The 25523-nt window shown below is 29.2% G+C and overlaps 4 protein-coding genes across 8 annotated transcripts; 3 read left to right on the forward strand and 1 right to left on the reverse strand.

Moving 5' to 3' along the window:
• Positions 1–649: 649 nt before the first annotated feature.
• LOC111040350 (nose resistant to fluoxetine protein 6-like) lies at positions 650–6354 on the forward strand. The gene is made up of 11 exons (XM_022324230.1): positions 650–872; positions 1332–1549; positions 1766–1860; positions 1946–2139; positions 2517–2686; positions 3670–3838; positions 4027–4220; positions 4523–4664; positions 4750–4939; positions 5802–5944; positions 6086–6354. Exons 1-9 carry the CDS (start codon positions 708–710, stop codon positions 4936–4938), a joined length of 1536 nt encoding a protein of 511 aa, XP_022179922.1. The 5' UTR covers positions 650–707; the 3' UTR covers position 4939; positions 5802–5944; positions 6086–6354.
• A 708-nt stretch (positions 6355–7062) lies between these two features.
• On the forward strand, positions 7063–10039 carry LOC111040349. The gene has a single exon (XM_022324229.1). It carries the CDS (start codon positions 7332–7334, stop codon positions 8067–8069), a length of 738 nt encoding a protein of 245 aa, XP_022179921.1. The 5' UTR covers positions 7063–7331; the 3' UTR covers positions 8070–10039.
• Positions 10040–12719: 2680 nt separating this feature from the next.
• On the forward strand, positions 12720–21598 carry LOC111040347. 4 transcript variants are annotated; one of them, XM_022324227.1, is made up of 4 exons: positions 13047–13245; positions 17152–17253; positions 20667–20940; positions 21049–21598. In XM_022324227.1, the coding sequence occupies exons 3-4, from the start codon at positions 20670–20672 to the stop codon at positions 21447–21449; spliced, it is 672 nt and encodes a 223-aa protein (XP_022179919.1). In that variant the 5' UTR covers positions 13047–13245; positions 17152–17253; positions 20667–20669; the 3' UTR covers positions 21450–21598. The 4 variants fall into 4 exon arrangements, with proteins under 4 accessions (XP_022179915.1, XP_022179919.1, XP_022179918.1 ...); XM_022324223.1 differs by lacking the exons at positions 13047–13245; positions 17152–17253 and adding an exon at positions 12720–12933; XM_022324226.1 differs by lacking the exon at positions 17152–17253 and having other exon boundaries at positions 13047–13249.
• Positions 15912–24718, reverse strand: LOC111040346 (guanine nucleotide exchange factor for Rab-3A-like). 2 transcript variants are annotated; one of them, XM_022324221.1, is made up of 8 exons: positions 24343–24718; positions 21969–22465; positions 21730–21910; positions 20109–20275; positions 19825–20036; positions 19388–19505; positions 19209–19275; positions 15912–16415 (listed from the first exon to the last, which is right to left on the reverse strand). In XM_022324221.1, exons 2-8 carry the CDS (start codon positions 22431–22433, stop codon positions 16336–16338), a joined length of 1290 nt encoding a protein of 429 aa, XP_022179913.1. In that variant the 5' UTR covers positions 22434–22465; positions 24343–24718; the 3' UTR covers positions 15912–16335. The 2 variants fall into 2 exon arrangements, with proteins under 2 accessions (XP_022179913.1, XP_022179914.1); XM_022324222.1 differs by having other exon boundaries at positions 19388–19490; positions 24343–24712.
• Between the last annotated feature and the right edge of the window lie 805 nt (positions 24719–25523).

Raw genomic sequence — 25523 nt, forward strand, 5'->3', positions numbered from 1 at the left:
TGAGCGTAGACGGTCTGTCAGCCTATGATATTACTTAGTATATTTGATGATGTTACTATGATTAAAGTAATTAATTTCACTTTTAAGAAATAGTACTACAGAAGGTTAACTTCATTTTCGCTAAAAACAATTTTTTTTGGTCATTATTATTATTCGAAACCGTCGAGACTGTACTATCGATTTTGTGAACTTTCTGGGTTGTAACATTTCACAAACGCAATATTATTATTACTTTTTTTTATATTAAATATAGTCCTCTGTTTCGTGGCTTATTGGGAGACACCACTTATAAGAGGTACACTAGTTTAAAACTCATTATGTGTTTAAAATGTAAAGTATCATGATGATTTTCATGTTGTAAATATTTTCGTTTTCGAACACTGAGATTCAACACTACCTATCCCAAATATTAGGTTTCTTAATCATTTAAATACTGAACACTACAGGACCGTATTAGCACATGGGTCTAGGGACTACGGTAGTGTTAATCCGGGCCTGGGAGGCTGGGAAAATAAACTATACGTTAAGACTTACGAGTAATGGTTTACCACTTAATTAAATTATTAAAAACATAATGTATGCTTGTAGCTTATACCTATATTATACCTATCTTTACTTATATAATATATTAATATAATATTTATTTTTCAGTGTCAGAATCCTGGAGCCGGTATCCTGTTGGTCTACTGGCAGGTAATAGATATCAAATGGGGGTCTATGACGAATGTGTCGATGTGCATCATCCGATAAGAGGACAGTATTGTTTGTCTGAAATAAAATTATCTCCACCGGACGGGAAAAATTATGGTTTCAATAGAACTGAAAATCTTGACGATTTTGGCAACAATCATGCATGGAAAACAGTACTCGGGGTATGTTAAAATATTTAAAATATGAATTTAAAAAAATATTGATATACCAGTTATGGTTATACATCGAGATTAATATTTAAAGCAATCAAAATGTCTTAAACAAAATGTAAAGTATATAATAAATTGACAAATATAATATTTCATATTTCTTCGGACGAGAATGCTACTTTCAAAACTAAATAACAATTTGTTATTCATAATTTGTTATCTAAGACACAATTTAAATAATTGTAGAAATTGTGTGTACCAATACTTATCAGTTAGTTATCAGTTATCAGTTATCACATACCTATATATAATACTATAGATACAATATACAAACTAATTAGTAATCACTAATTGGATTCCGTTCAACAATTAAAATTAGATAAATATTAAAAATCCAATCGGTACCTACTTTTTCTAATTTTTAATAAAAGTGACATTTAAAATACTTTGTATACAACTCTGTCGTTTCAGTGGGTAGATTATCCAGATCAAGTCCAACGAAATAGCTTACATTTAGGAATCTGCATTCCGGATTCTTGTACAGCAACAGATCTTCAAACATCATTGCAAAACGAATTGGACAAGGTGTTCATACCAGAGCAGTTCAAAGCTGTTGTTAAAGTAAATCCGCTCTTGTGCACTGTTAGTGGAGACATGTATCCTTACAATACAGCATATTACGTAACCAAGTAATTGATTTTTTTCTTACTGTTATTAGGTATTTTTGACTTTTTTTTATCATATATCATAAATTCATAACATATATTATATCTAAATATTTCATTCAAATATCCAACGGAATTAATACATAATAAAGAGTATAATAATATGCAGTTTATAAATTATATGCTACTATTAAAGCTAATAAAGTAATTAATACTAATTAAGTTTTTTTATTCTTGTAGCGTGATTTTCGGATTGCTATTTTTAATTTGTGGCGCTTCAACAGCATTTCATTATATAGCATTAAATCGCCAACAAAAGAAGAAAGAAGACGAAAGTTAGTAACTTACTAGTACTATTATTCTCACTAATTAATTAAAATGAACATATTTAACGTATTTCATATGTTTTTTAATCAACAGGAGAAGTTCCAAATTCATTTTTCTACTTATTTTCTTTTATTCATTCGCTTAAAATATTATTGAAGTTCGATAAAAATAACGAATATAATATGATAAATGGTTGGAAAGCGGTTATAATGATAGTAATTTTATTGGGTCACAGATTTATGTATTTAGTTGGAAATCCAATAAGTAATCCTAAATTCATAGAAAACGTAAGTTGAGATATTATTTGTATATTTTTTAAATTAAGTTAATACGGGGGAGGGGGCAGTCAAATTACAATTTTAAAAGCATCATGGACAATTTCATATTTTGACTAATGGTTGGAATGAGGAGTGTAGTTAAATTTACACAAAAGCTGCCAATTTTGAAAGAAGATTGCTGATATTCCTTCATAGTATTTTAGATTTTTTCGAAAAATTAACTGAATCTGTATTTAAAACCTATTTTAAACTGATTGAATTTCCAAATTTTAAATATTGCAATATAGTTTTTTTTAATACATTTTTGGAAAAGTGAAATGTTTTTGGAAAACATTTCTGTAAAAATAAAACAATAAAATATAATAATGTACCTATAATTATTACAGTTATACCTCAGCGGACGCGGTCTTTATTTGACTAGTATGAACTTAACTGATCCATTTTTTTTCGTTACTGGTTTTCTGATATATTCGACATTAGTACCGGTTTATAAAAAAACAGAAGAGATGTCAGTTTTGCTAAAACTTATTTTGCCAATCATCTACAGAATGATCAGGTAAAACCTTTTACATTATATGAACAATAAAATTAATTATTCTCTAATCGAACAATTTTATACAATAATATAACCAGTACGATAATATGCTATGAAAAAAAAACGTATGGAGAGTTACGGGTTAAGTCCAATGAGTAGCTAATGTTAAGTTTAACCACGGCTTTTAGCTATTGACAACATTTCTGACTTCAGCCACTAATACAAGTGGATAATCTTTAAACTAGCCCAAAAACATTATACAATCACTATTCAACTGCAGTTGGTTAAAGACCACTGAATAATATTCGATAAATTAAAAACTTATACAAGCATGAAACAGTGATTGCTTACAGTTAAATAATTATTTATTTATCATAATTATACGATTCACGACTAGAAAGTTGATAACTTAAATTATGATACTTCTTGTAAAATGCTTTTCTAGCTACAAATACATTTCAGTTTACAGTGTTTACACTGATCACAGTTGTCGATGAAATGCGAATATAAATAAGCACTGATTAAGATTCTTTTTGAATTTTTTTTTAATTTATACACTCTTCACTCTTAAGTAATTGTTTGTGATTTACGGTTATTTGTTGTTATTGTCTATAAATAAAAGAAAATTCACGAATTATTTTTTGTTCAAGCCAATGTGCATGTTTAAAAAATAAAAATAATTTAATTAAGTAATTTTATTGTATGATTGGAGTACGGATAATGTATATTTGTAATCATAAGCCACACGTAGTTGTAAGGTAATGTAAGTATTGGTTGCTGAAGTTCGGCATTATGTCATTACTCATTAGCTAAAATCAGTGGTTAAATTAGTAGTTAGACATTCCCCAAGCGTCGAACATAGGTATTCCATAACATCACATCATTACATCAAATATTGCGATATTCCTGACACCCCGAATCTAATAAGCATTTCCGTCAGCTATTCTATTGCACTTGCATACTTCTAGTCATTAACATAATATATTATTCTAAAACCATTTTAGAATATTACCGGCTTATTGTGCAATGATGGCGATCACCGCACATATCGTGCCTCACCTCGGAGACGGCCCACTATGGCCTTATAAAACCTGGGACGAAGCCGATATATGCAAAAACTATTGGTGGACCAATATGTTGTTCATAAGTAATTTAATTGATACTAAGTATGAAGTAAGTACTTAACAACATTTTTTAATTTTATTTTAATGCAATTACAATCTTAGAAAAATTATAAGTTACATGGGTAATCATATAATGGTTCAGTTGGGAGAATAAATAAAATATATTAATTACCTATTAGCATAGTAGGTAAAAACGTATAAAATAAAAATATTTCTAACTATTAATTATTATTGCAGTGCCTTATAGCCAGTTGGTACATATCGTGTGATGTTCAGTTTTTCATACTTGGAGTTATTGTTGTTTACATTTACACGAAGAACACTAAATCCGGGATTGGATTATTAACTTTAATCCTTGGTGTATCGATAGCTGTGCCATTTATAATCACGATATTGACAAAAAGGGAGGGAATAATTAAAATACTTCTTCCGTAAGTTAAATTTATACAATAATACTATAAAATTACTAATCAATTAATCATGTGTTACTCATTTTGAGTACCTACCTACCTAATACACTGTTACTCTACATAGAACGTTTATAATTGGTATTGTGCTTATCAAAACTATATTAATACTGTTTACTGAGTATAAGATTGAATGCTTAGTTTTTAGCGTTACTTATTCATGATTGGACACATTTGAATTGAATTTAAAAAAACAAAACATAGTTTAAGAACAATTTATTATTGAATTCTAATAAAAAACATTTTAAATATATAACTATTTTCAGATTCTTAGAAAACACAAGATATTCCAAAACATTTAATGAGTCATACAGATTAAGTTACACCCGAGCTTTTCCTTTTTTTATGGGTTTAACAACAGGTATAACCATTGATAAATTAAAGGAAAACAAAGTAAAATTTTCACAAGTTAGTATCTTATTACCTATCATTTATAAATATGTGCTTATGAAATATGAATTGAAACTATAAATTTAAATTGGTGATATTTTAGATGACTGTTCATGTTGGAACTTTCACTATTGCCGTGATTTGTTTATGGATTCAGTTTTATGGAGTTGTATTTTATAAGAGAGATAGGCCTTATTATGTGATAGAACAAGCTCTATACTCAACTTTAAATCATTGCACATGGGTAATATTATTTGGATGGATATTTGTTTGCCATTTCACAAGTGGTTAAGGTAAGTCTTAATTTTGATCACACAACATAAGATAGTTTGATAGTCTACATATTTTGCTTTAAAAATTATTACGATATCTTATGGATATCAATGTGTTCGGCTCAAAATTTAACATAAAAAAATATTTCTTAAATTATATTTTTTTTTGTGTTTAAGAAACGTGTTATTATACCTAACTACCTAAGTAAATCTTAAATTCATTAAACTATGAAATTATCAACGATATAATTAATGTTAGGAAATTAATTTTCTCTGAGTGTTATAACTCATAAGTTATAGCTTTAAATATTTTATAATAAATTAACTTATGTAATACCTACATTTTAACAGATTTTTCTATTGTATCCATTTTTTCGGATCTCTTTAGTTAAACATTTTTTAGGTACCAATAATTATAATATGTACACTAATTTATTGGTACTTTTCTGTTATCTCGAATACCACCCAATTATAGGTATGTACTATTCCGTTATTCCATACCATTTTTTTCACTTGGAAAAGAAATATTAGTTTCGTGACGAATGCCAGCAAATATCCACTACTGTGGTAATACTCCTCCATCGTTCTTTATTCTCCTTAAAAATATTAGATACTCTCATAAATATCAACAATTATATACTATCTAGTGATTAATTATTTTTCGTAAAACTTAATGAACATAATTTATCCAACAATACATATTAATGTTTAGTACTAAATGTAATAAAATACGTAATATAATTAAAAAAGGAAATCAACTATTAACTGGTCCGGTGTATTCTCGGCATCGGCGTTAAGATAACGGAATTGAGACTGGCTGTAATAGTGTTAACGATTAACAACACCAACTTTTTTCACACCATGAATTGTGTACTGTTTTCAGGTCTAATATCCAAAATTGTGACTAATAGATTAATAGTATCATTGGGGAGACTTTCATATTCCGTTTTCTTAGTCAACCTCACTATTATGATGATATCACAGAGTCGAATGAGATCACCTAATTATCTATCAAGAAGAACTGTGGTAAGACTGAAATTATTATTCGACATATCATAATATAATATACATATAGTATAACATAGTATAATCAACATATCAAAATTATTAATAAGTTGTGAAATAACTAGCACATTTTCTATTCATTTTGTAATCACGTTTTTTTAGGTGGATGCCTGGATATATGATGCATTGAAAAGTTATTTTATGGGCTTAGTATTATTCTTGGTTGTCGAAGCACCAGTAGGCAGTTTGGCGACGAGATTTATTAAACGGAAGTAAAACATTAGTTTTGTGTATGATAAATTATTGTGAGTGGTTTGAGTATTGTCAAATCTCCAAAAAGTATATTTATTTCTATTTTTACTATCTTTTTGTATCTTTACCTAATATATTTTTAATTGATGTAACTATAAATAAACTTATATTTGTATATATTTACTGTTTATTTATAAATCTTAAATATGGTTAACATATAATCCATAATTACCCGCTTTTTTAGATTTAATATACATTTTACAATCTACACTAGAAATGAATATTACTATAATATCGTGTCAACAGCTTGTGATAGGTATCCGCATTATAATATATGTATTATATTATACATAGTTGAACTACAAAAAATATGTAGCACGCGATAGGTCAGATTATAACATTGCATTCTGCTGTGTATTTACTATTTTTTATTTTTATTCATATAAATTTTTATTTCTCTGTAACAAAAAAAAGGAATAATCTACAGTGGACATAGAATAGTACTTATATTATTTAAAACATTAAACTAAATTTATAATATATACATTAAAGATTAAACACAATGGTTTTTAAATGTTAAGATACAGATTTGATAGTATTAGGTATTTGAATAACTTTATAGACCTGAAGGTTTCGCGGAGGTGGTGTTGCATAAAAGGAGGAATCTCCCTTGGCATCACGATGTCACATTGAGTAATAGATGTGTGTACTATTCTGAGTAGGGTTAAAATAGTCTTTTGTCTTCTGGGGAAATTTTTAGGAAAGGGAGTTGGCATTGAAAAATGAATATTTAGGTTTCGCTAAATTTAGTCGATAGATTTTTCTCTTGCCACTTCTTCTATTTCATCTTATAATCATATATTATAATATTTTATAATATGTCGATCGCGGTGTTTTCGTCGTCATAATATGATCAGCTATGCTGAACACTCGGCGGAATACATAAGCACACTTACTCAAAAAATTACATTAATTATACATCTGAGCACTACAATAAATAAGAGACGGTGTTTGGTCTCGAAATATATTGATATTATTCACATGCACAAGCATAAGCGTGCGCACGCCTTAATCGAAAACGTAACTCTGCTGCCGTCGTGTCGTCGTCATCGTCAGTCGCTCATCCCGCGGCATTATACGCTCGGCAATCCACGAAATGATCGCGTGCGAACGATCTGACAACGACGACTGCGGCGGAAGCGGTGTAGAACAATTCGACCCGCTACTTGCACCACAGCTACGAATGAATCAAGCGGAATCAAGCGTTGGCGTCTCTGGTAACGGCTGCGTAGAACAAGCGCGATGCTCGGGACTGGCCGACCGGTCCATGTTATTGCACGGCCTGTGCGCCGCCACCATCGCTCTGGCCACTGTCCGTTTCCTTCCGTCATTCACCACGTTGGCCATGTGCCTGGTCGGCGTGTGCGTCCTAGCGCTGGCGCTTAGAATGCTGTCGTGCAGCCTGTTCCGGTTTAGAGGACCGTGTGGCCACAGATCCACCAAAGCAAATGCCCACAATAATGATGGCTGTCCCAGTAACGGCGGTCCATCCGTTCCACAACGACGTCCGCTAGAACCGCTAGACACGCCGACAAGCGGCGGTGACGCGCTGTCGCTCGTCAAACGTGGTCTGCGATTACTGATGAGAGTAATGCTAGGCGTCCCACGTTCACTTGTTATTCGCCCGAAACGTTCCCGACGGTCAACGCGCCGAAGTCGCGACACCGCAAGCAGAGCCACCGTCACCGTCACCACCGTCACCGCCTGCAGCACCACCACCACGAAGTCCGTCGGGATGGTTACGGTTTCTCGGGCCGGCAACGATTACGTTCACCGCAGCCAACGTCAGTATGCACCACCAGGGAACAGCAATGACAGTATTATTACGTCATAATCTAATAGATTAAAATTTTTAAGGGTTCTACGATTGTATTTGCATCAAGAGAGTATGCTAGTTGATTCGTGGCGAGCTTTCAATTTAAAAGGCATATCTGTGACATTTTTTAAACATTTATGCCGAGTTCCATTAGCATACACTAAACCTGCAGGGTGGTCCAACCAGTGGCCCAAGGGCCGCAGCCTTTTTCTTTGGCCCTCCAACAATTTAATAATTATGATATTGAACAATTGGGTTCTGAAAAACAATTTCAATCATCATATCAATTAATCAATTAATTCTAAATTCTAATTAATTCTCGATATAAGTAACTTATTGTGTAATGTAATAATATGTGAATTACATAAAATAGAATACAAATATTAGGTAATAATATAATTTTGTTTTCTGGCAACCACCGGTGTTTTTTTTAAAAGGTAAAATTTGCGCTCCAGCTACAAAAGGTTAGACCCCCTGCACAAAACATTGAATGAATCGAGTGCCCCTATAATGTATGCGCAGTCATTAATCCGCATTAACTCGTTACTCATTATTAAGTGTTTAGGTTATAATATAGTAGGCACGCATTTATAAATTTAATGAACTTGACTAATAACTCGTTAAAGTTGATAAAAAATATTATATATTCCATGATGTACCCACCTATATTATAAAATTATAATTTATTGCAGCAGAAAAGGTTATTGCGCAACTTCAAAACCGTTTAAATGCATTTTTTAATCGATTCGGAAAATTGAATTAACTTTCTAATGTGCATCACGTTAATATCATGTACATACACTAATATCATGTACATACACATACCCAACTCTATTACTAGGGTCTAGGATAAAGTGAATTCGGATTGAGTTATTGCGCATCAACAACTGCAAATTAACTAAAAAATGAGTGAGCTAATGGCCGAATAATTTTTTTTAAATGAAAGCATAAATATTTTATTGGTATTACTACAATCTTACCAATATCCAAGTTGTTCAAAATATTATCTTTAAAACTGCATGACTTTTGCTACACCTAATATTGTCCTAACAATCGCAGTAACAAAATGATCATCAAAATAGTAAAATTTATAAAAAAATATGTAGATAATATTATAATTGATAGGTACGTTTCTGCAGCAATCGAGCAATCGAGACTGACCTAACCTATAAGCATATTAGTGTATTGAGGTTAGTACATAGGTACATAAGTACCCATTCGGAAGTAATTTAATCACAACATATTGTAGGACATAATATCAACATTATCAACTATATTATATTAATATGCAATACCTTTATACAGGGTGATTCACAAAGCATGATAACCCCTATTTTTCTTTTAATAATGAATTTATTCAAATTCTGAGTTTTGGAATTTTTAAACATTCTCAAAGACCATATTTACAAATTCTTCAATTTTTTTTACTATTATTGAGGGATGTCCTGTAATGATAAAAACTTCTATTTTTCAAATGAGAACCCTCCATAAGTAACCCTTTACTGTAAATTAATTAGTGAATAATCTTTTTTTTAATATTGATATACCATATTCAAAATTTGAATGAGTAATTTCTTAATTATTAAAATGTTTATATTAAAGCTAATAGCCCTTAAAACTGGTCTTACATAAACATAAAATAGACGTAAAATTGGATCTTGTATTTATTTACATTATACTTGGGCCATTTTTACAAATTATTAATATCGATTGATTAATATTAATTACTACAATTTTCAAATCATCATAGCCCCATCTTATTAGTTATTACTAAGGACCTTTTATCATTAGAACACAAAGTTAAATAACTCGAAAACTGCTATTACGAGTATTGATTTTGATAAGTCAAAAATTTCAGAAAAATTATCTCTTGTATAGTTTATAAATGAATAGGGGTGTTCTCATTTGAATAACAGAAGTTTGTAACTCCAAGGGACACTCCTTAAGTAGCTCAAAAAATTTCAAGAATTTGAAAATATAGTCTAAAGTATATTATTTAAAAACTAAAAAAATTAGATTTTGAATAACTGCATTATTAAAGAAAAAGGGGTTAGCAATTAGCATGCTTGGTAAATCACATAATCCATAATTAATAGGTATATTAAGGAGTACCTATATTCGCTACTATGCTATTCTGTTACAATAGTATACAGGAATAATTATATTTAATAATTATATTATTCTAACAACAGCTAAAAAAAAGTCGATATACTTCCCCGACATTCGTTTATTATATAAGTACATAATGCTTTAAGTATAAAGAAAATTTATGTATGATTTGAGATCTGAAAGAGACTACAGATAGATTCCTACATATCGATTGCAGAAGATTAAAAGGATAATGCAAATACAATTTATACCCATATATTGAATCCAACAAATATATTTATTTTGTACATTTATTTAATTGAATAGTATATACTCATATACTTGGGTAATAAATTTATTTTTACACTATTATAACATAATTTTATTGATTTGTTTTGTGATGTTAATCTAAAAATGTATGTTAAAATGTTATAAAATAAACACTGAAAAAATCAAATATTTTCAAAGTTCTATGCCATTAAAATGAATATACATAATGTAATACTGCGATCTGCAATATGCTACCATGTAATGGCTATTAAGTTATTTGATAAAGTATTAAAAGTATCAATATCACGTAATCCGGTTTTTTTCGTTTCTAATTATAATCACCATGTTTACTTATTATTTGTAATTTTAGATATTGTAAAATCTCTATTTGTTTATTCCTAATAAAAATAAAAAATATCAATGGGTAATGACTAATGATTAAAGTATAATCCATCCAGCCTTCCGGGTAATATACTAAATACTATGGAAATGTTTTTTTAATTTATCTATATAAATAATAATTGGTTATTATTTTTAATTTCTAAATTATATATATTCATAGGTCTATGAATATGAATAATATTATACACGAAGTAATATAGTAATGATAATGTATAATACATAAGTATTAATACACCATGATATTGAATATATAAATATATTTCGTTATACTATAAGCATCGTCATACTATTGTTCTGTGGTCATACGCAATAGGTAGACGACTATATTTTACTATCAGTTTATCATATTATGATATTATATAAATACCTGTAATAAATATCCTAAAACAACGGTCGTAGAATATAAATACTTTCAATATATTTCTATACGAGGAACCTGTGAATGATAATATTAAAATATCTATTTATAAATATGGGTAGGTGAGCTATATCTTACCTTGACAAACTCCGACCTTGCCACATAATCCTCGAAAAACAGTCAACGTTTTTCATCGAATCGGATTTATTGATGAGGCTCGCAAACACGACGTAGTTTATAAGTTTAGGACTATGTTCCACAAAAATTGATGATTCCGATAGAAATGAATCACTCTATAGGTGACACGAAAACGGTTTGATCGAGAACCAGATGGAAGCGACGCATTTCATACCGTGGTATATAATCTGTCGTTGTATTTCCACCGCGGTCTACATCTAATAGCTGGTGTACAAATTATTGTCAAAGATATTATATCGAGACAGTGTGACTTTGTCACTTTGATGTTAATTTGACCACATTCGGGAAAACGGTCAACAGTCGTCCTTTTCGCCGTCATCAGTCATCACTAATATTATCGTTCCCTATCGTTCGTCTCTTCAGATTCAGAGATTTTCGTCTAACAATATTATTAAGTTATAGGGTCTCTCGAGTGTCGTTAAAAACGGGGAAAAAAAAATGTTCCTATTTTAATTTCACTATAGTAAAAACTTTTCTAAAGAAGTAATCATTGAAATATGATGATTTAAATTAATACATTAATATTCTATAACAATTTGTGATTTATTATTTATTTATGAATTTACATTTTATTGTAAATGATTGTATAATTTGAAGGAGAATCGGAACTGTTTTTAAGGAGTTTAGTGTAGGCAATTTTTTAGGTGGGTGTGCAGGTAGTTGCAATTGTGCGTACCTATTCTACATTTATACCCAATATACTGACATAGTTACTATTAACTATTCCTGAAAGATTTATTAACTATAAATACTAACTTTTAGGTATTTTAAGTGTTTGTCGTTACTCGTTTAGTCGTTTGTGTCTTTGTTACCGTCGCATAAAATAAATATCGCACAAACGCACATGTCGCCATTCTGTAGTTAACGACTGACGAGTAAATATTTTTTCAATAAAGCTTACGCCTAGATACTTGTATTATTTACGATAATAGGTTATAACAAGAATCATAATAATAATAATATACCTAGACAATTTAAAATCAAAGATAGCTGATAGTTATTCTGTAGTTACGAGTTATCTAAAATAAGAGTTGATTTAGTTGCCTATCTATAGTAAATAATCAGAGTGTTGTAATATAGTTCATTAGTATAATATATTTTTATTTTTTACTAAACTCCATAATAATTACGTTATTATAATACCAATTTTTGGTTTTTGAACTCGAATCTTCTATATTTGTCTCATTCTTATAAAAATATTGATTAATGGCAGATTGGGACCACATGTATTACCTAAATTATTATTATTGATTAGTGATTACTCAGTGGCGACCGATCGATTTATCACGAACCTTTACAGCTTATCTAATTTTTGGTTTGTTGTTTTAGTTCACTAGTAATTTGCTCATAGTTATACTAACTGTAATCTACGGTGAACCCATTAGGTCATCGGTCGCACAGTATTAAAAATAATTATTATTATGATCGAATTAGAAGTATAATAAAACAATAGGTGCTATAATATTGTAATTTACACAGTTAAAAGTCCTCTACTTAAGGGATAGAGTTGTAAATTTGCAGTAATTTTCAACAAAACATGAGAGTAAACGAAGTTGTGGCAATATGGTAAGACTTTTAAATACATGACTTTGATAAGCGGGATTAACGCGACCCGGGTTATCAAAAATTCCTAACCTACGAAGAAAATGTTTGTTTGAATTGGAGAAAACAAAGTAAATACACTAGGGAAGCTGCTTACAACTAAAATATTATTATTATAATAGTATTTAGCGTATAGTGTTGGCATCAATCAATGCACTAGTAATTTTTTTAAGTTTAATAAAAAATTAAATATACGATATTCCTATAAAAATACAATATTAGAGACGTGAAAAAAATCATCGAATCGTATTCCAATCTGGTGAAAACAAAATAGCGGTAGGTAATTATGAGTATAGAACATAATTTTATATTTTTTTTATATGTTAAACTTTTATGTTTAAGCGTTAATTCTTATTTGTTTACTTGATAAGGTTATTTCTTCTAACAAAACCACGATTTTAAGATAGTACTATGTAGGTACTATCTTAAGTCATGAACAAAACAAGAACGGGAATTCGTTTCTGTTTAGTTGATATTTATATAGTCATTTAGATTACTAGATTACGTCGTTAAATATCCAATAGGTCGTTGTAAAAGATATTATGTTAAATTTAAATCCAGTGATAAATTATCGTATACGAAAACCGGGATTCTGAGAGAAAGAGACAGGTAGCTCTAGAATCCATTTCCTATGGATAGTTTGTTACATTCTTATTTTCTTAAATATTCAGTAGGTTGAAATAATTTTTGAAAGAACATTGCATAGTATAACTTCTAAGTCAATAGTCAATACCAAGTAGGCGATGTACCTGAAAATAGCGAGATTAAGTTATTTGTGGTATAAATAGTTTAAAATAAGTAAGTAGTCTAACATTTTAAAAATTGCATTGAGCTTTATATTTTACGTGTTAACTGATTGATAATTATGGATATTTATAGAACACGATGTTATACGATGTTATACTTACATACTTGAAACAATAATTTCAAGTTCAAGATTCCGTCTTTTTGAATTACAATGAAAAATCAAAATCGATTTCATCAAAAATTGGTGTTATGTAATTATTTCCGATTGACCCAATTTAATTTTGTGTGAGTTTTTTTCTAGAAAGCCAGAAATACCGAAAAGTTTCCATTTTTAAGTTAACAAATAAAAAATATTACCAACCCCTTCCTTTCATAATGTTTAAGTTTATAATATTCAAATTCTGCTTCTGTAAAGTAGCTCTCTTTTATCCGATGGCACAGGAGAAATTTGGGGAGGTGCTTGGGTGTGCTTAGCACCCCCAAATGTTTTCATATTAATTTACATTTTAACAGTCATTATGCAGATATCCACAGCCATAAGATAATATGAAAATAAATAAAGAGGATTCAGCACCCCCAGTTTTTTCATTGAAATTGCGGCCCTGCCAGATGCATGCCGACAAATAAAGCAGCAGTAAGCATATTTGTATGTAGCCATGCACTATGCAGAATGTACCAATATGGTAATATCCAATACATACAGTATACAGCCTACAACAGGTCAACTTCTATTTCTTTTTCTTCGGAATAAAATATTATATAATATAGTAATTAAATAATAATTGAATTGTATTATTATGTACAAATGCACGGGTGGATAATATAGGCCACATCGTAGATTTAATAAATTATTCTATTCTCTATGGGCTCTATAATATTACAAAGTAGTAAAAAATGACCGAAACAGTGTTAGTTGTATTATCATTAATCAGTTCGCATCATTTCTAGTGTTATCGGGACAGTCTGTACTTAAATACCTAATACACAATTAAGATTTCTAACAACTGAGCTATAAACATGGCATCACAATGTAAACACATTATACTACGTATATTATAGTGTGTCACACACTCACACTATACAAGTTATCCTATAACATTTATAATTATTATGCTACTCCTGTCGGATTATCTGCTCAACATTTTCCAAATAAAAATTTAAAAATTAGGTAATACCATTGATTTTATAATAGACATAAAATATATTATATAACATATAATATAAAATCAATGATGATACACATTATACCCTTCATTCCGAAGGCACGGTAAAGATGATTTTTTCAAATGGTAAAGTGGTTTATATATATTATATATAAAAGACTTTAGTAGAATATATTCACTAGTCTATTCTAGGTCAGAAACTACCCTGGTTATTTGTTATTTGAAATTTGGTCATGGCTAGAAACGTGGAAGGGTATTGTATATAAAACGGGGGTGGCCATTGGCCGTTCCCAAGCCTGTTTTATTTGGCCTACATTTTTAAATTATATTATAAACAAAATAAATGATAATTTAAGTGTATATTTTGAATGACCCCCCCCCCATTTTTTTGTTTCATATGCTCTAGCCTGCTAGATTTAAATTTTCAATGTAAATAAAATGGCATAAAATGATCGCAGTCACACCATGCCACCTATATTCTTACATGAAATTCGTTATTGAATTCGTAGAAAAATGTATAAACAACAGTGTTTGAATAATATAATAAATTAATACGTCTCATTGTCGGCAGAAAATAAATCGTATTATAACAGTTAGTAATGTATTGTTTAAATTAATGTAAAAATTACAGCAAAAATAGGAACTTAATATATTTTAATAATTCGATTTGTTGCATTAAAATGTTTTTATTATTATTATTTACTATTCGAAATATTATATTGTATATTTATGATATTTTACACACAAATTATATCAATATATTGTGTCGAAGTATACAAATTAATACATAAAAATACTCATATATATATATATAAAAAAAAACAAAAATATAAAATATATATCTCACCATTTCAGATCTTTCGTAAACAATTATAAACTATATTTTGTTCCATAGGTAATATAAATATGAACTGCCTTATAATCTTATATATTATAATATTAAATCACATTCACATCAATTGGCAAGACAATTGCGTGTACCTACCTAAGTAAAATTATTGTATAATTTTTTATCACTTATCGATTAAAATATATAGTTGCACAGAGATAAGTAAAAATATAAAAACTAAGTAGATAGGTGGGTGGTGGCCAAAGAAGCTTTAGGTAAATATCTTAACATTTATCCGGCAGTTACTGTTGTTTTAGATATTTCAGTATAAGACATATATATGTACGTTTTAAGGTGTCTTGCGCTTTCGGTCCACATTATCATCCGACTTAAATTATAATTAATATATGTAGTATGTACAATGTACATACTTAGTATCCGATAAAATCTAAAAAAAATCACAAGATATGATCACAAAAATTACACGTTACATCTGTATTATTTATCCGTTCGACCGTGGTTCGACAATGTTACTACAATATTTCAAAATCTGTTTTTCATTTTTTTAACGCTCGCGTTTTTTTACTAGCTTACACTTTTTTTTTTTAATACCTCACATTAGCAATATTACGATGTCAAAGCTAGGCCCAACTTAGCCAACATCATCTGTTTCCGCAGTCTTACGATTTCCCAGTACATATCATTTTCTAAAAAATAACAAAAAAAAACAAAATATTAATAGAAAGTCTAAAAATATGTGTACCTCATTGGCATATTATAATGATGATCACTAATTAATAATTACTAAAAATAACTTTCGTGTTGCTTTGAAGTTTAAATTAAACAAGCTTGGTGCTCATCCCGTGACAATTAAATTACGTGTCGTGGTTCGTGTAAATATACATTAAAAATTAATTAATTACTTAAATGGATGTTAGTTTAACATGTCATGTCATATTGGTCAAAATTAAACAAGCTTTTATCGAAACCGCCAACTCATTTCTCATTTTTAAAACCTAACTGTTAAAATAAGATTAACATAACGAAATTAACTGTAGATAACGAGATAATGTGTGTATAGTGTTATTTGTCTATGGGAGCCTTTTTTCGATTTTAATTTTTAAATAGCTAAAAACTTGTAACTGGTTGAAGTTACACAAACAATAAATCAATACTAATAATAACTTATATTTAAAACTAAATTTAAAGTAGTGTTATATTTATGTTTAGTACTTATAAAACGCTTTATTTGTAATTTTAATAAAATGAACGAACTTACAATGTTTACCTTATTTACCTAAGTTTGGTTACAAAATGAGAAAAGCGAAAAATTGTTCCATATCATGAATGTGTGATGCAATATATGGACATACAACAAATACAATTTACATAACATCTTCTTGAGTAATCACAGTCTTCCAAAATTCATTTTTTTTATTTCAGATTCTGAGCAAAGCGAGGGAGTTACTGCAAATTGTACTATACTGAAAGAATTTAATCCGTAAAGTTTTTTTTGTGGTATAAAAAAAATTATATTCAGAGAAGGTACTTATTTCTGATAGTGTTAAATTTCCAATTATTAATAGAGTTAAATCTAATTGTACAGATTTGACTGCAGTGAATAAAAATGCATAATTCATTGAAAAACAATAGAGCTCCTTACTATGCTCAGAATCTAAAATATTTTTAAGCAATTCAAAGCAATGTATAACATAAATGTACATGGGTTGCGCTTCAAACGAAAAAAATATCAAATGTGTCAATAATAAAATCTTATGAACTTGTGTAATAACCATTTTAATTAAATGCAATTTTGTGAGGTAAAATACTATATACAATTACTATTTATTATTTACAATTATTGGAAAAAATATTCTTCTAAAAGATAATACTTTTTAAAACTAAATAATGAGTTAGTAGCACACTATAATTTATTATTAAGTTATGAAGTCTACTGTTTTTGTTTGACTACAGTACTACTACGTGAAAATAAAATAAATTATTTTTAATCCATAAGTAGAAATAATTATAAAATATATTACTTATGGTATAGTTATATGTGTATGCTTGTTTGTTATGAACTTTATTATGTTCCATTGTAATTAGTGTTTGAGACGTAAAAATTAAAAATTATGTTATTCAAACAGAAGTTTTTTACTATTTTGTTAAATAATGTTCACATAAATTCCGTTAAATCTGATTATCCATCTTGACACTAATATTGGTAACTTAAAATGGTAAATAATAGTCTTGCAATCAAACATGACTTGACACCTTCTAATTCTTACCTAACGAAAATTATTATTTAATGATAGCATTTTAGTTATAATTTTTAATTCAGAATGTACAGAAGACAAATAAATGACATAAAATTTAATCATTAAAAATTTGCTCAAAGGTAAAACTAAAATATAAACAAAAATTCAAATTTTGAAATGTTAGATATTATCTTGAAATTATTAATATATATTTAAGATGTAGGGTTAAATATATTAATAAGTAGAAAAATCAGGTCTCTATAATTTAAATCAATGAAAATTCAAACTAAAATTCTAGTTATTTTTGTTTATATTTTAAATTTAAAAGACAAAAGAAGTCTTATTTCATGACACATATGTATTTTGTACCTAAATTATAAGAAACATTTGATATATTAATATAATGATTACACTTCACTATTAAGTCAATTTATTTTCAAATTTCTAAACTCTATGGTGTTATAAAGGATTATTTTAAAAAGTATAGTAAAATAGTAATACATTTTTCAGTACTTGTATATTATGGGTTATCAAACCTTGGAGCTCTAAGAAATTCAAAAGTTATAATTCAAACAGCTTGAACAGTTAGAAATGTTTGAGTATGGTGATAAATAATCTTTTTTATGTCAAGTAATTTTACTGGTTTACTATTTTTATATTTTAAAATACTATTTACAGTTTAAATTTATATTCATTAAAACAATATTATTTAGTTGACTTGATATAATCCATGCAATATGGCATGTTAAGTGTAATATTGTGATATTATTGTCCAGTTGAATAATTACATAAACTTTATACTGTAAGTAAATTAAATTAAATAAAAGCAATTTAGAACCAAGAAATTAACTTTAGTAAACACCCAACGGCCAACATAAATCATTATTTGCTTGGTTTTTATTACAAATGTAATGTCATATATTTATTATGTTATTATTTAACACAAATATTTTCCAAATAATTAATGTACATTACTGTATATAGAATAAAACAACATTATTTTCATCACAATCAAAAGACTTTTGAAAACAATTAACAAAATCTGACATTTAAGGTATTTTAATAATTACTTTAAACCATATATAGTTACTAATTACTTATTATTGTTTGATTTATAAATTGGTTAATAGTATTATAATATAAGTAGTTTTCCAATTAATAAGTGATTATTGTTAATGGTGGATTTATTTTTTTTCTCCTTCTGTTGTAAAAAATTAAGAAATATACTATTAAGTTACAAACCTAGACTTTTGACCAAGCCCCTTTGAATGTATCTAAGGTAGTTGAGGAAATCACATACCGCAGTAATCTAAAAACATAATTGCAGTTACTTTTGTCATTTAACACAAATCAAAACATAAATAATATAAAATATTAAGAAATTAATGCAAAATTAAAATAGCATAAAAAACAAAACTCACTCTATTTCGACAAATTTGTGATATGCAATAGCATTCGCCATCTGATCCTCCTAAATTCATTCTATAGAGACAAAGCAATGGCAGTTCCATCAGAGCACATTTTCTAAAATTAGAAAAACTAAATATTATTACTTTAAACATACAATATTATTTTAATTGTATGTATTTTTATTGTAGGTACACTGGTGCATTTCATTAATTTATTACCACTGATTACTTATAGAACCACTTTTATAAAACCCAATCCTAAATTGACAATGTCAACTTTATAGTTTTAATACAATCATAACATCTGTTTACCATCATTCAATCATTGACATGATAATTGTTTATAAGACTATTTTCCATAACCAATACAGGAATCAATGAAACACTTAAGTTTAAGTAACTCCCAACTACATTAAATAGAGAAAACTAATAAAAAATTATTTTCTTACTTGGGAAAATGAGATTTTGACTTGTCCATAGACTCAATAAAAAGATTCCCACATTCTATTGCATTTCTAACATCCATTGCCAAAGTTGAATTATTAAACTCTAGACATTGATCAATATCTTCTCTGTATATTCGACTTATAAAGGCATCTGATTTGTCTAAAGTAGGAGATTTCATCCAAAGAACAAATTCACGGTGCACATTGGGATCAATCTTGAAATATCATAGTTAAAATAACACCATATGAAAAATCAGTTAAAAAAAATAAGACAATAGTGTTTTTACTTCAGCGCTATTAGTTATGTCTAAATTGTCTGTGTCTGTTACTGATTGATTAGACTTTTGCTTTAGCGGAGAATCCGGCGGTGAATTTTCTCGGCCGTACTTTAGGTTATTGTGGGAGGGAGATCTTTTATGTTTACGATAAAATAATCCAACTCCACTTAGTCCTCCTAAAATATAATAAAATTAAACATTAGTAGATAACTAGTTTTTAAAAATTATAATGCAATTTCATTGATTGGCTTAAAATAATGTTACTATAATTATTAATAGATATGATGTAATAATAATAAAAAAAAACAGTTTAATGTAATTTATTTAATATTTTTGAAAACATAAATTTGTAATTACCTAGGTACTAATAAAAAAAGTAACCATCATAAACATAATATCTAGTAAAATAATACTTACTAGATATGATGTTTATTCAAAAACAAATACTTCAACTTTCACCAATGTATTTACGAAATATTTATTCTCTGCCAACATGTTACAACGCAAAAGTATGATAGATATACAATATTTCTCAAATTATAATGACTATTTTACATATTTCTTTAGAAAATGGATAATTATCCCGAGAACATAGAAATTGTCAGTGCAAGAAAAGAACACACATCAAATATCAAATCAACAATGAAGGATTTTTATTCAGATGAACCGGTTTTCAAAACCCAGAAAATAGATATTGAAAAATTAAGCAACGACTTTTTTTCACCCAGAGAAAGCGACTACACATTAGTAGCAATTGATAAAAATAATAACTCTGTAGCATCTCTAGCTATAAATAGTATAACAAAACCAGATAATGTATTGAGACAAAGAGCATTTGCTGGTTAGTGAATTTGATTTAATCAAATTGGTTTATCTTCGGGCATATCTTACAATATGATAATATACATTTTTATACAAAAATAAATGTTTGATTTTAAAACTTTTTTAGATGGTAACAAGTGCTATATAGATTTATATAATGCTTTAAGATTCTGGACATCAATTCAGTGCGAGCCATGTCTATTCAAAATGTTAAATGTAGACACAATGTGGGAGATTAAAACCTTAGCAACAGCAAAACAATACCGTAATCTTGGATTGTCAACGGCTGTGGCCAAAAAATCATTTGAAGCAGCTTTACTCAAGGATGATATCTCAGTTATTTGCATGGACTGTACTAATAACTTCAGTGCAAAAATAGCTCAGAATCTAGGCATGGAGTGTGTGGTAGAAAAACATTTTTCCGAATATAAAGACGATAATGGGCATCCTTGGATTAAGAACATACCTGAACCACCAAATGATACAGTGAAAGTATTTATTTTTAAGAAAAAGAATTATATTAATTAAGTTTAATTCATAATGTTTTGATACCTAAGAAAAAATACAACAAGTAATAAATTATTGTACCTACTCAATAGTATCTATGTATCTAATGATATAAACAATACATTTATACATAAACTAACAATAAATTGAACAAAGCATTGTAAATTGAACATATTATCACATTTAGTACTACTGTAATAATAGTAATAATAATTTTTTACTATTACAAGTTAGTAATTACAAATTAGTTACTATTACAAGACTATAAAACAAAATAATATTACCTATAATAAATTATTACCTGGCATCGAAATACTGTCTTCTCTTGATAAATTAGGATGACTTGGTGTAGAAGTTAGAACAAGAGTTTTTAATGCAGTTACTTCAGCAGATAACACATCAACTTTCATTGAAGATTCTTTTAATGCTCTGGTTGCAGCCGCCTGGCGTAAATTTGCTTCTTTCACCATATTATGAGCTTCCTACAACAAAAATGTACCAAAATAATTATCTGATCAATACTGTATTAATGTTACTAACTTGAAATAGACTAGCAGTTAATTCTTCTAATTCTGATTCGACATCAGCACGTATTCTACTTAAACGTGACACTTCTTCATCTCTAAGTTTTAATGTTTCATTGGCTTTTTTTAATTCTTCCTCGAGCCTAGCAAATGCATGTTCTTTTACTTCATTAACTGATCGGTCCCAGCTAGATGCTGAAGATTCCATTCCGCTATCAATATCAGTGTCAGGAATTGCAGAGTCTGTAATTTGAATTTCAATTGGTTGGTCTTTATCAACCATTCGATCACTGAGCAGACACTCCTTAATCCCAGCATACGATGCACCGTTTTTTGTCACTAAACAATCCCCTTTAACGGTAGCAAAGCAAACCAGATGTTTTTTTGGCGATAATATTAACTCATTATCATTAGCCATTTGGGTAATTTCAGAAACATGGAGAGATTCTTCAATGACATCAGACTCCGATAATGTGTTCATTACAAAATGCTATTCAATTATTTTGTACAAACCTAAGCCCAAACAAGTACAAGTCTATTATTATTAAACATTAAACATTTATAATATAGGTACACAATAATATAATAATTATTCGACAATTAATGTTATCAAGGTCAAAAATAATGGTTGAAAAATAAAATATGTTTCAAATTAAAATTAGAAAATACTGTATAGTAGCTAAAGTTTAGAGAGAGTAAGTACAGTAACCAATGTTTAATGGCACAAAGTTATTCTATTGCCAACTTTTTGGAAAATCTAAAAAAACATCCACCTACCTAACTATAAAAATGAAAAAGTTTCTATAAAACACATATACTATTGTATAATTAATTAAATACTTCACATTTAAATCCTATAAGCAAAAGTAAAATTTTATGACAGAAAAATATTTTCTAAAAATGTCCAGTACATACCTAACTCTAATCTAACCTCATATACACGACTTTATCTACTCTGTCCAACAAAACTTGACTCTTTTGCACATCCCAATTTGACACCTAGGTATAGTGGAACCAGTGTAGTTTAGGGATGTGCAGAATCAGGTTATTCTCTCTTCCTTCCAATTTCACTGATCTTACCACAAAAGCCTAAGTATCTTATGTGCACTCAGTAGCTTTATGAACCTGAGTGATGTATAATTATTATACAATATACATACCTATGATAATCAGCTTCTTTATAGTGTTTCTGGCATGAAAAATTCCATAGATATAAATAAATCTATAATCATGAATTCAAGAAACACTTTGAGTATCATATATAATACCCAAGACAAAATTGGCAAGTATAAGTAAGATATTAAGGGCAATAACTGAAAGTTTTACGTGCATCACATATGATAAACAAAGCAGTGGCAGTCAACTCATTAAAGAGGTTTAATTTTTAAGTTCTATATGGGGTTTTAAGTATAAAGAAGGACAAATAAGAAACTTAAATACATGCCATTGTATTAATTGGAATTACGCAACACAGATTTAAAAATTTCATTATTTTAGAGTACAAAAAACTGGAATGAATTAAAACATTGAAGCCACACAAATGAGATAACACTTTTAGCTAAAAACAATAAACATAGACCATAGTACATACTTATAAATTATAATAAATTTGAAAAAAAAAATAATATTCATTTTGTTATCAATTCAAAAACAAAATAGACAAAGCTATCTATAACGTAAACAGGAAACAAAAGAAACACGATTTCTTTGTAAGCAAAATAAAAAATATTTAAATCTGTATCTAGGTATATATAATATTATTTCGGACATCTGGTCAGAGAGTTGACCATGAGACTATGAGAGTACCTAATCATACAAAGTCGGAACTCTATTAATATAATCTGTGTGTGCAAATCACGTAAAAATAAATAGACGTGGTTTAAAATAGATCTCAAAAACAGAGCTAAGACCTCGGGTCGATCAAATGACGTTTTTTTGGACTGTTTATTTTTCGTCGTCGCATGTCCGGGACCAAAGTCCTAGCAAAGTATAATAATAGTAATAGTACCTAAACGTTTACCGCGTAGAAAGCGATAGGTTCCCAAGTGTCATGCGTCCGCACTACTTTCACCGTTTATGTGATTCATTTACAGCAAACGACAACGAATGACGAACACGTTATACATACACATATTGTATCGAAATTAGGTACCTACGTTTAATGTCAACAAGTCATTCGCACATTCGCACACTCTACGACGAGGCGGAAACAAATCCACGGAAACATATGTCACACGCCAAAAAAGCGTTCGCACGATAATAATATTACCTAATACAGACGGCCAAGTCATCGTTGCGGGGGCCCACAATACTGCCTCCTACATAGTACGACGTCACTCGGAGGCGAAATAACCAATAATAACAATAATAATAGAATTTCCGGCACTTACGGATCTGGTTCGGAGCCATAGTATACGTAATATTATGTACGTGTTGGTGGCCTGGTGCTCTGCAGACTGTCAATTGACAATAATAATATAATGTCTGATCACCGAATCGTAGACGACGGAAGTAGGCGACACGCGACCGAACGGATACGATTATTGCAATCCGAAGAGTAATAATACAACCCTATTATAAAAATAAATAATAATAAAATCGAAATTAAAAACGACTACGACGACGACGATGATAATGCTCAGAAACAATAACACAGACAACGACACTCGGAACAGCTCACGCGATCTACAGACACTGCGGCTTGACCCTGATAACGTCGAACGATTTATCACGGGAAACGAATTATTATTATTTAGGTGGTTGTGTTATTATTATTATTATTATTAGGATCGTGTGGTGCGCTCGGCGAAACGTTGCGCTCGCGATGTGAAAGCGTTGACGGGTCCGTGAACCGCGTCTGGGTGGGGGCACCGGACTCGGCGGCGGCGACAGCGTGTCCTACCTTCGCGACCGAAATTATGGGGCGCCACGCCATCCCGCTACGAGCACGGTAATTCGCGATCGTACGACAATAACGCGTACATGATATTATTACAATATAATATAAACATGTATCCGTACGGACAAAACAAATTTGTGATCGTCGATCGATAAGAATAAATAATGAATGGTAAAAAATAATAATCGCAGTTTGGAGCTGTGGAAATAGGTACCTATAACCTATGTAAATATGTAATAACATATTTGCAATTTGCAACTATATAATGGATGATGGGTAAACCGGGAGGCATAATCTGGGTGTTGCACTCGTCGCAATAACAAAATATCATATTATTATAATACTATGTTGCAAGACGACGCCGCCTACTATAATACCTAAGTATTGCGAAAACACTAAAAATATGCATTTTTAAAATTAATGTCGTCGAATGTTGATGCGACGATTAAACATAATTACTTACGCGAAATTAACCACAGACTGGAGATACTTATAACTAGATGAATATTACTTCTACTGAGTACCTACTGCTAAGTGCTGGCCATAATAATTTCAATCAATTTTAATTTTTAAACAGTTGCAACTTGTATTGTAGGCAGGGACCTACCGACTATCATTCTGTATATATTGTATGTATAAAGTCATGTACTAAATGCTACTATTCTCTATTCG

Source organism: Myzus persicae, unplaced genomic scaffold (assembly GCF_001856785.1).
Source record: "Myzus persicae strain clone G006 unplaced genomic scaffold, MPER_G0061.0, whole genome shotgun sequence".
NCBI classification, from domain to species: Eukaryota; Metazoa; Arthropoda; class Insecta; order Hemiptera; family Aphididae; genus Myzus; species Myzus persicae.

Bases quoted from the DNA above. Each gene is read 5' to 3' on its own strand.
- LOC111040347 (XM_022324223.1), top strand. The intron at 20,941-21,048 runs GTTAGTGAATTT...AAACTTTTTTAG, and splicing joins GAGACAAAGAGCATTTGCTG to ATGGTAACAAGTGCTATATA.
- LOC111040350 (XM_022324230.1), top strand. From the start codon at position 708: ATGGGGGTCTATGACGAATGTGTCGATGTGCATCATCCGATAAGAGGA. The intron at 1,861-1,945 runs GTTAGTAACTTA...TTTAATCAACAG, and splicing joins AAAGAAGAAAGAAGACGAAA to GAGAAGTTCCAAATTCATTT. The intron at 4,665-4,749 runs GTTAGTATCTTA...GTGATATTTTAG, and splicing joins ACAAAGTAAAATTTTCACAA to ATGACTGTTCATGTTGGAAC.
- LOC111040349 (XM_022324229.1), top strand. From the start codon at position 7,332: ATGATCGCGTGCGAACGATCTGACAACGACGACTGCGGCGGAAGCGGT.
- LOC111040346 (XM_022324221.1), bottom strand. From the start codon at position 22,433: ATGAACACATTATCGGAGTCTGATGTCATTGAAGAATCTCTCCATGTT. The intron at 20,276-21,729 runs GTAATAATTTAT...ATTATATTTTAG, and splicing joins AGACAGTATTTCGATGCCAG to GAGGACTAAGTGGAGTTGGA. The intron at 20,037-20,108 runs GTAAAAACACTA...TGATATTTCAAG, and splicing joins ACATAACTAATAGCGCTGAA to ATTGATCCCAATGTGCACCG.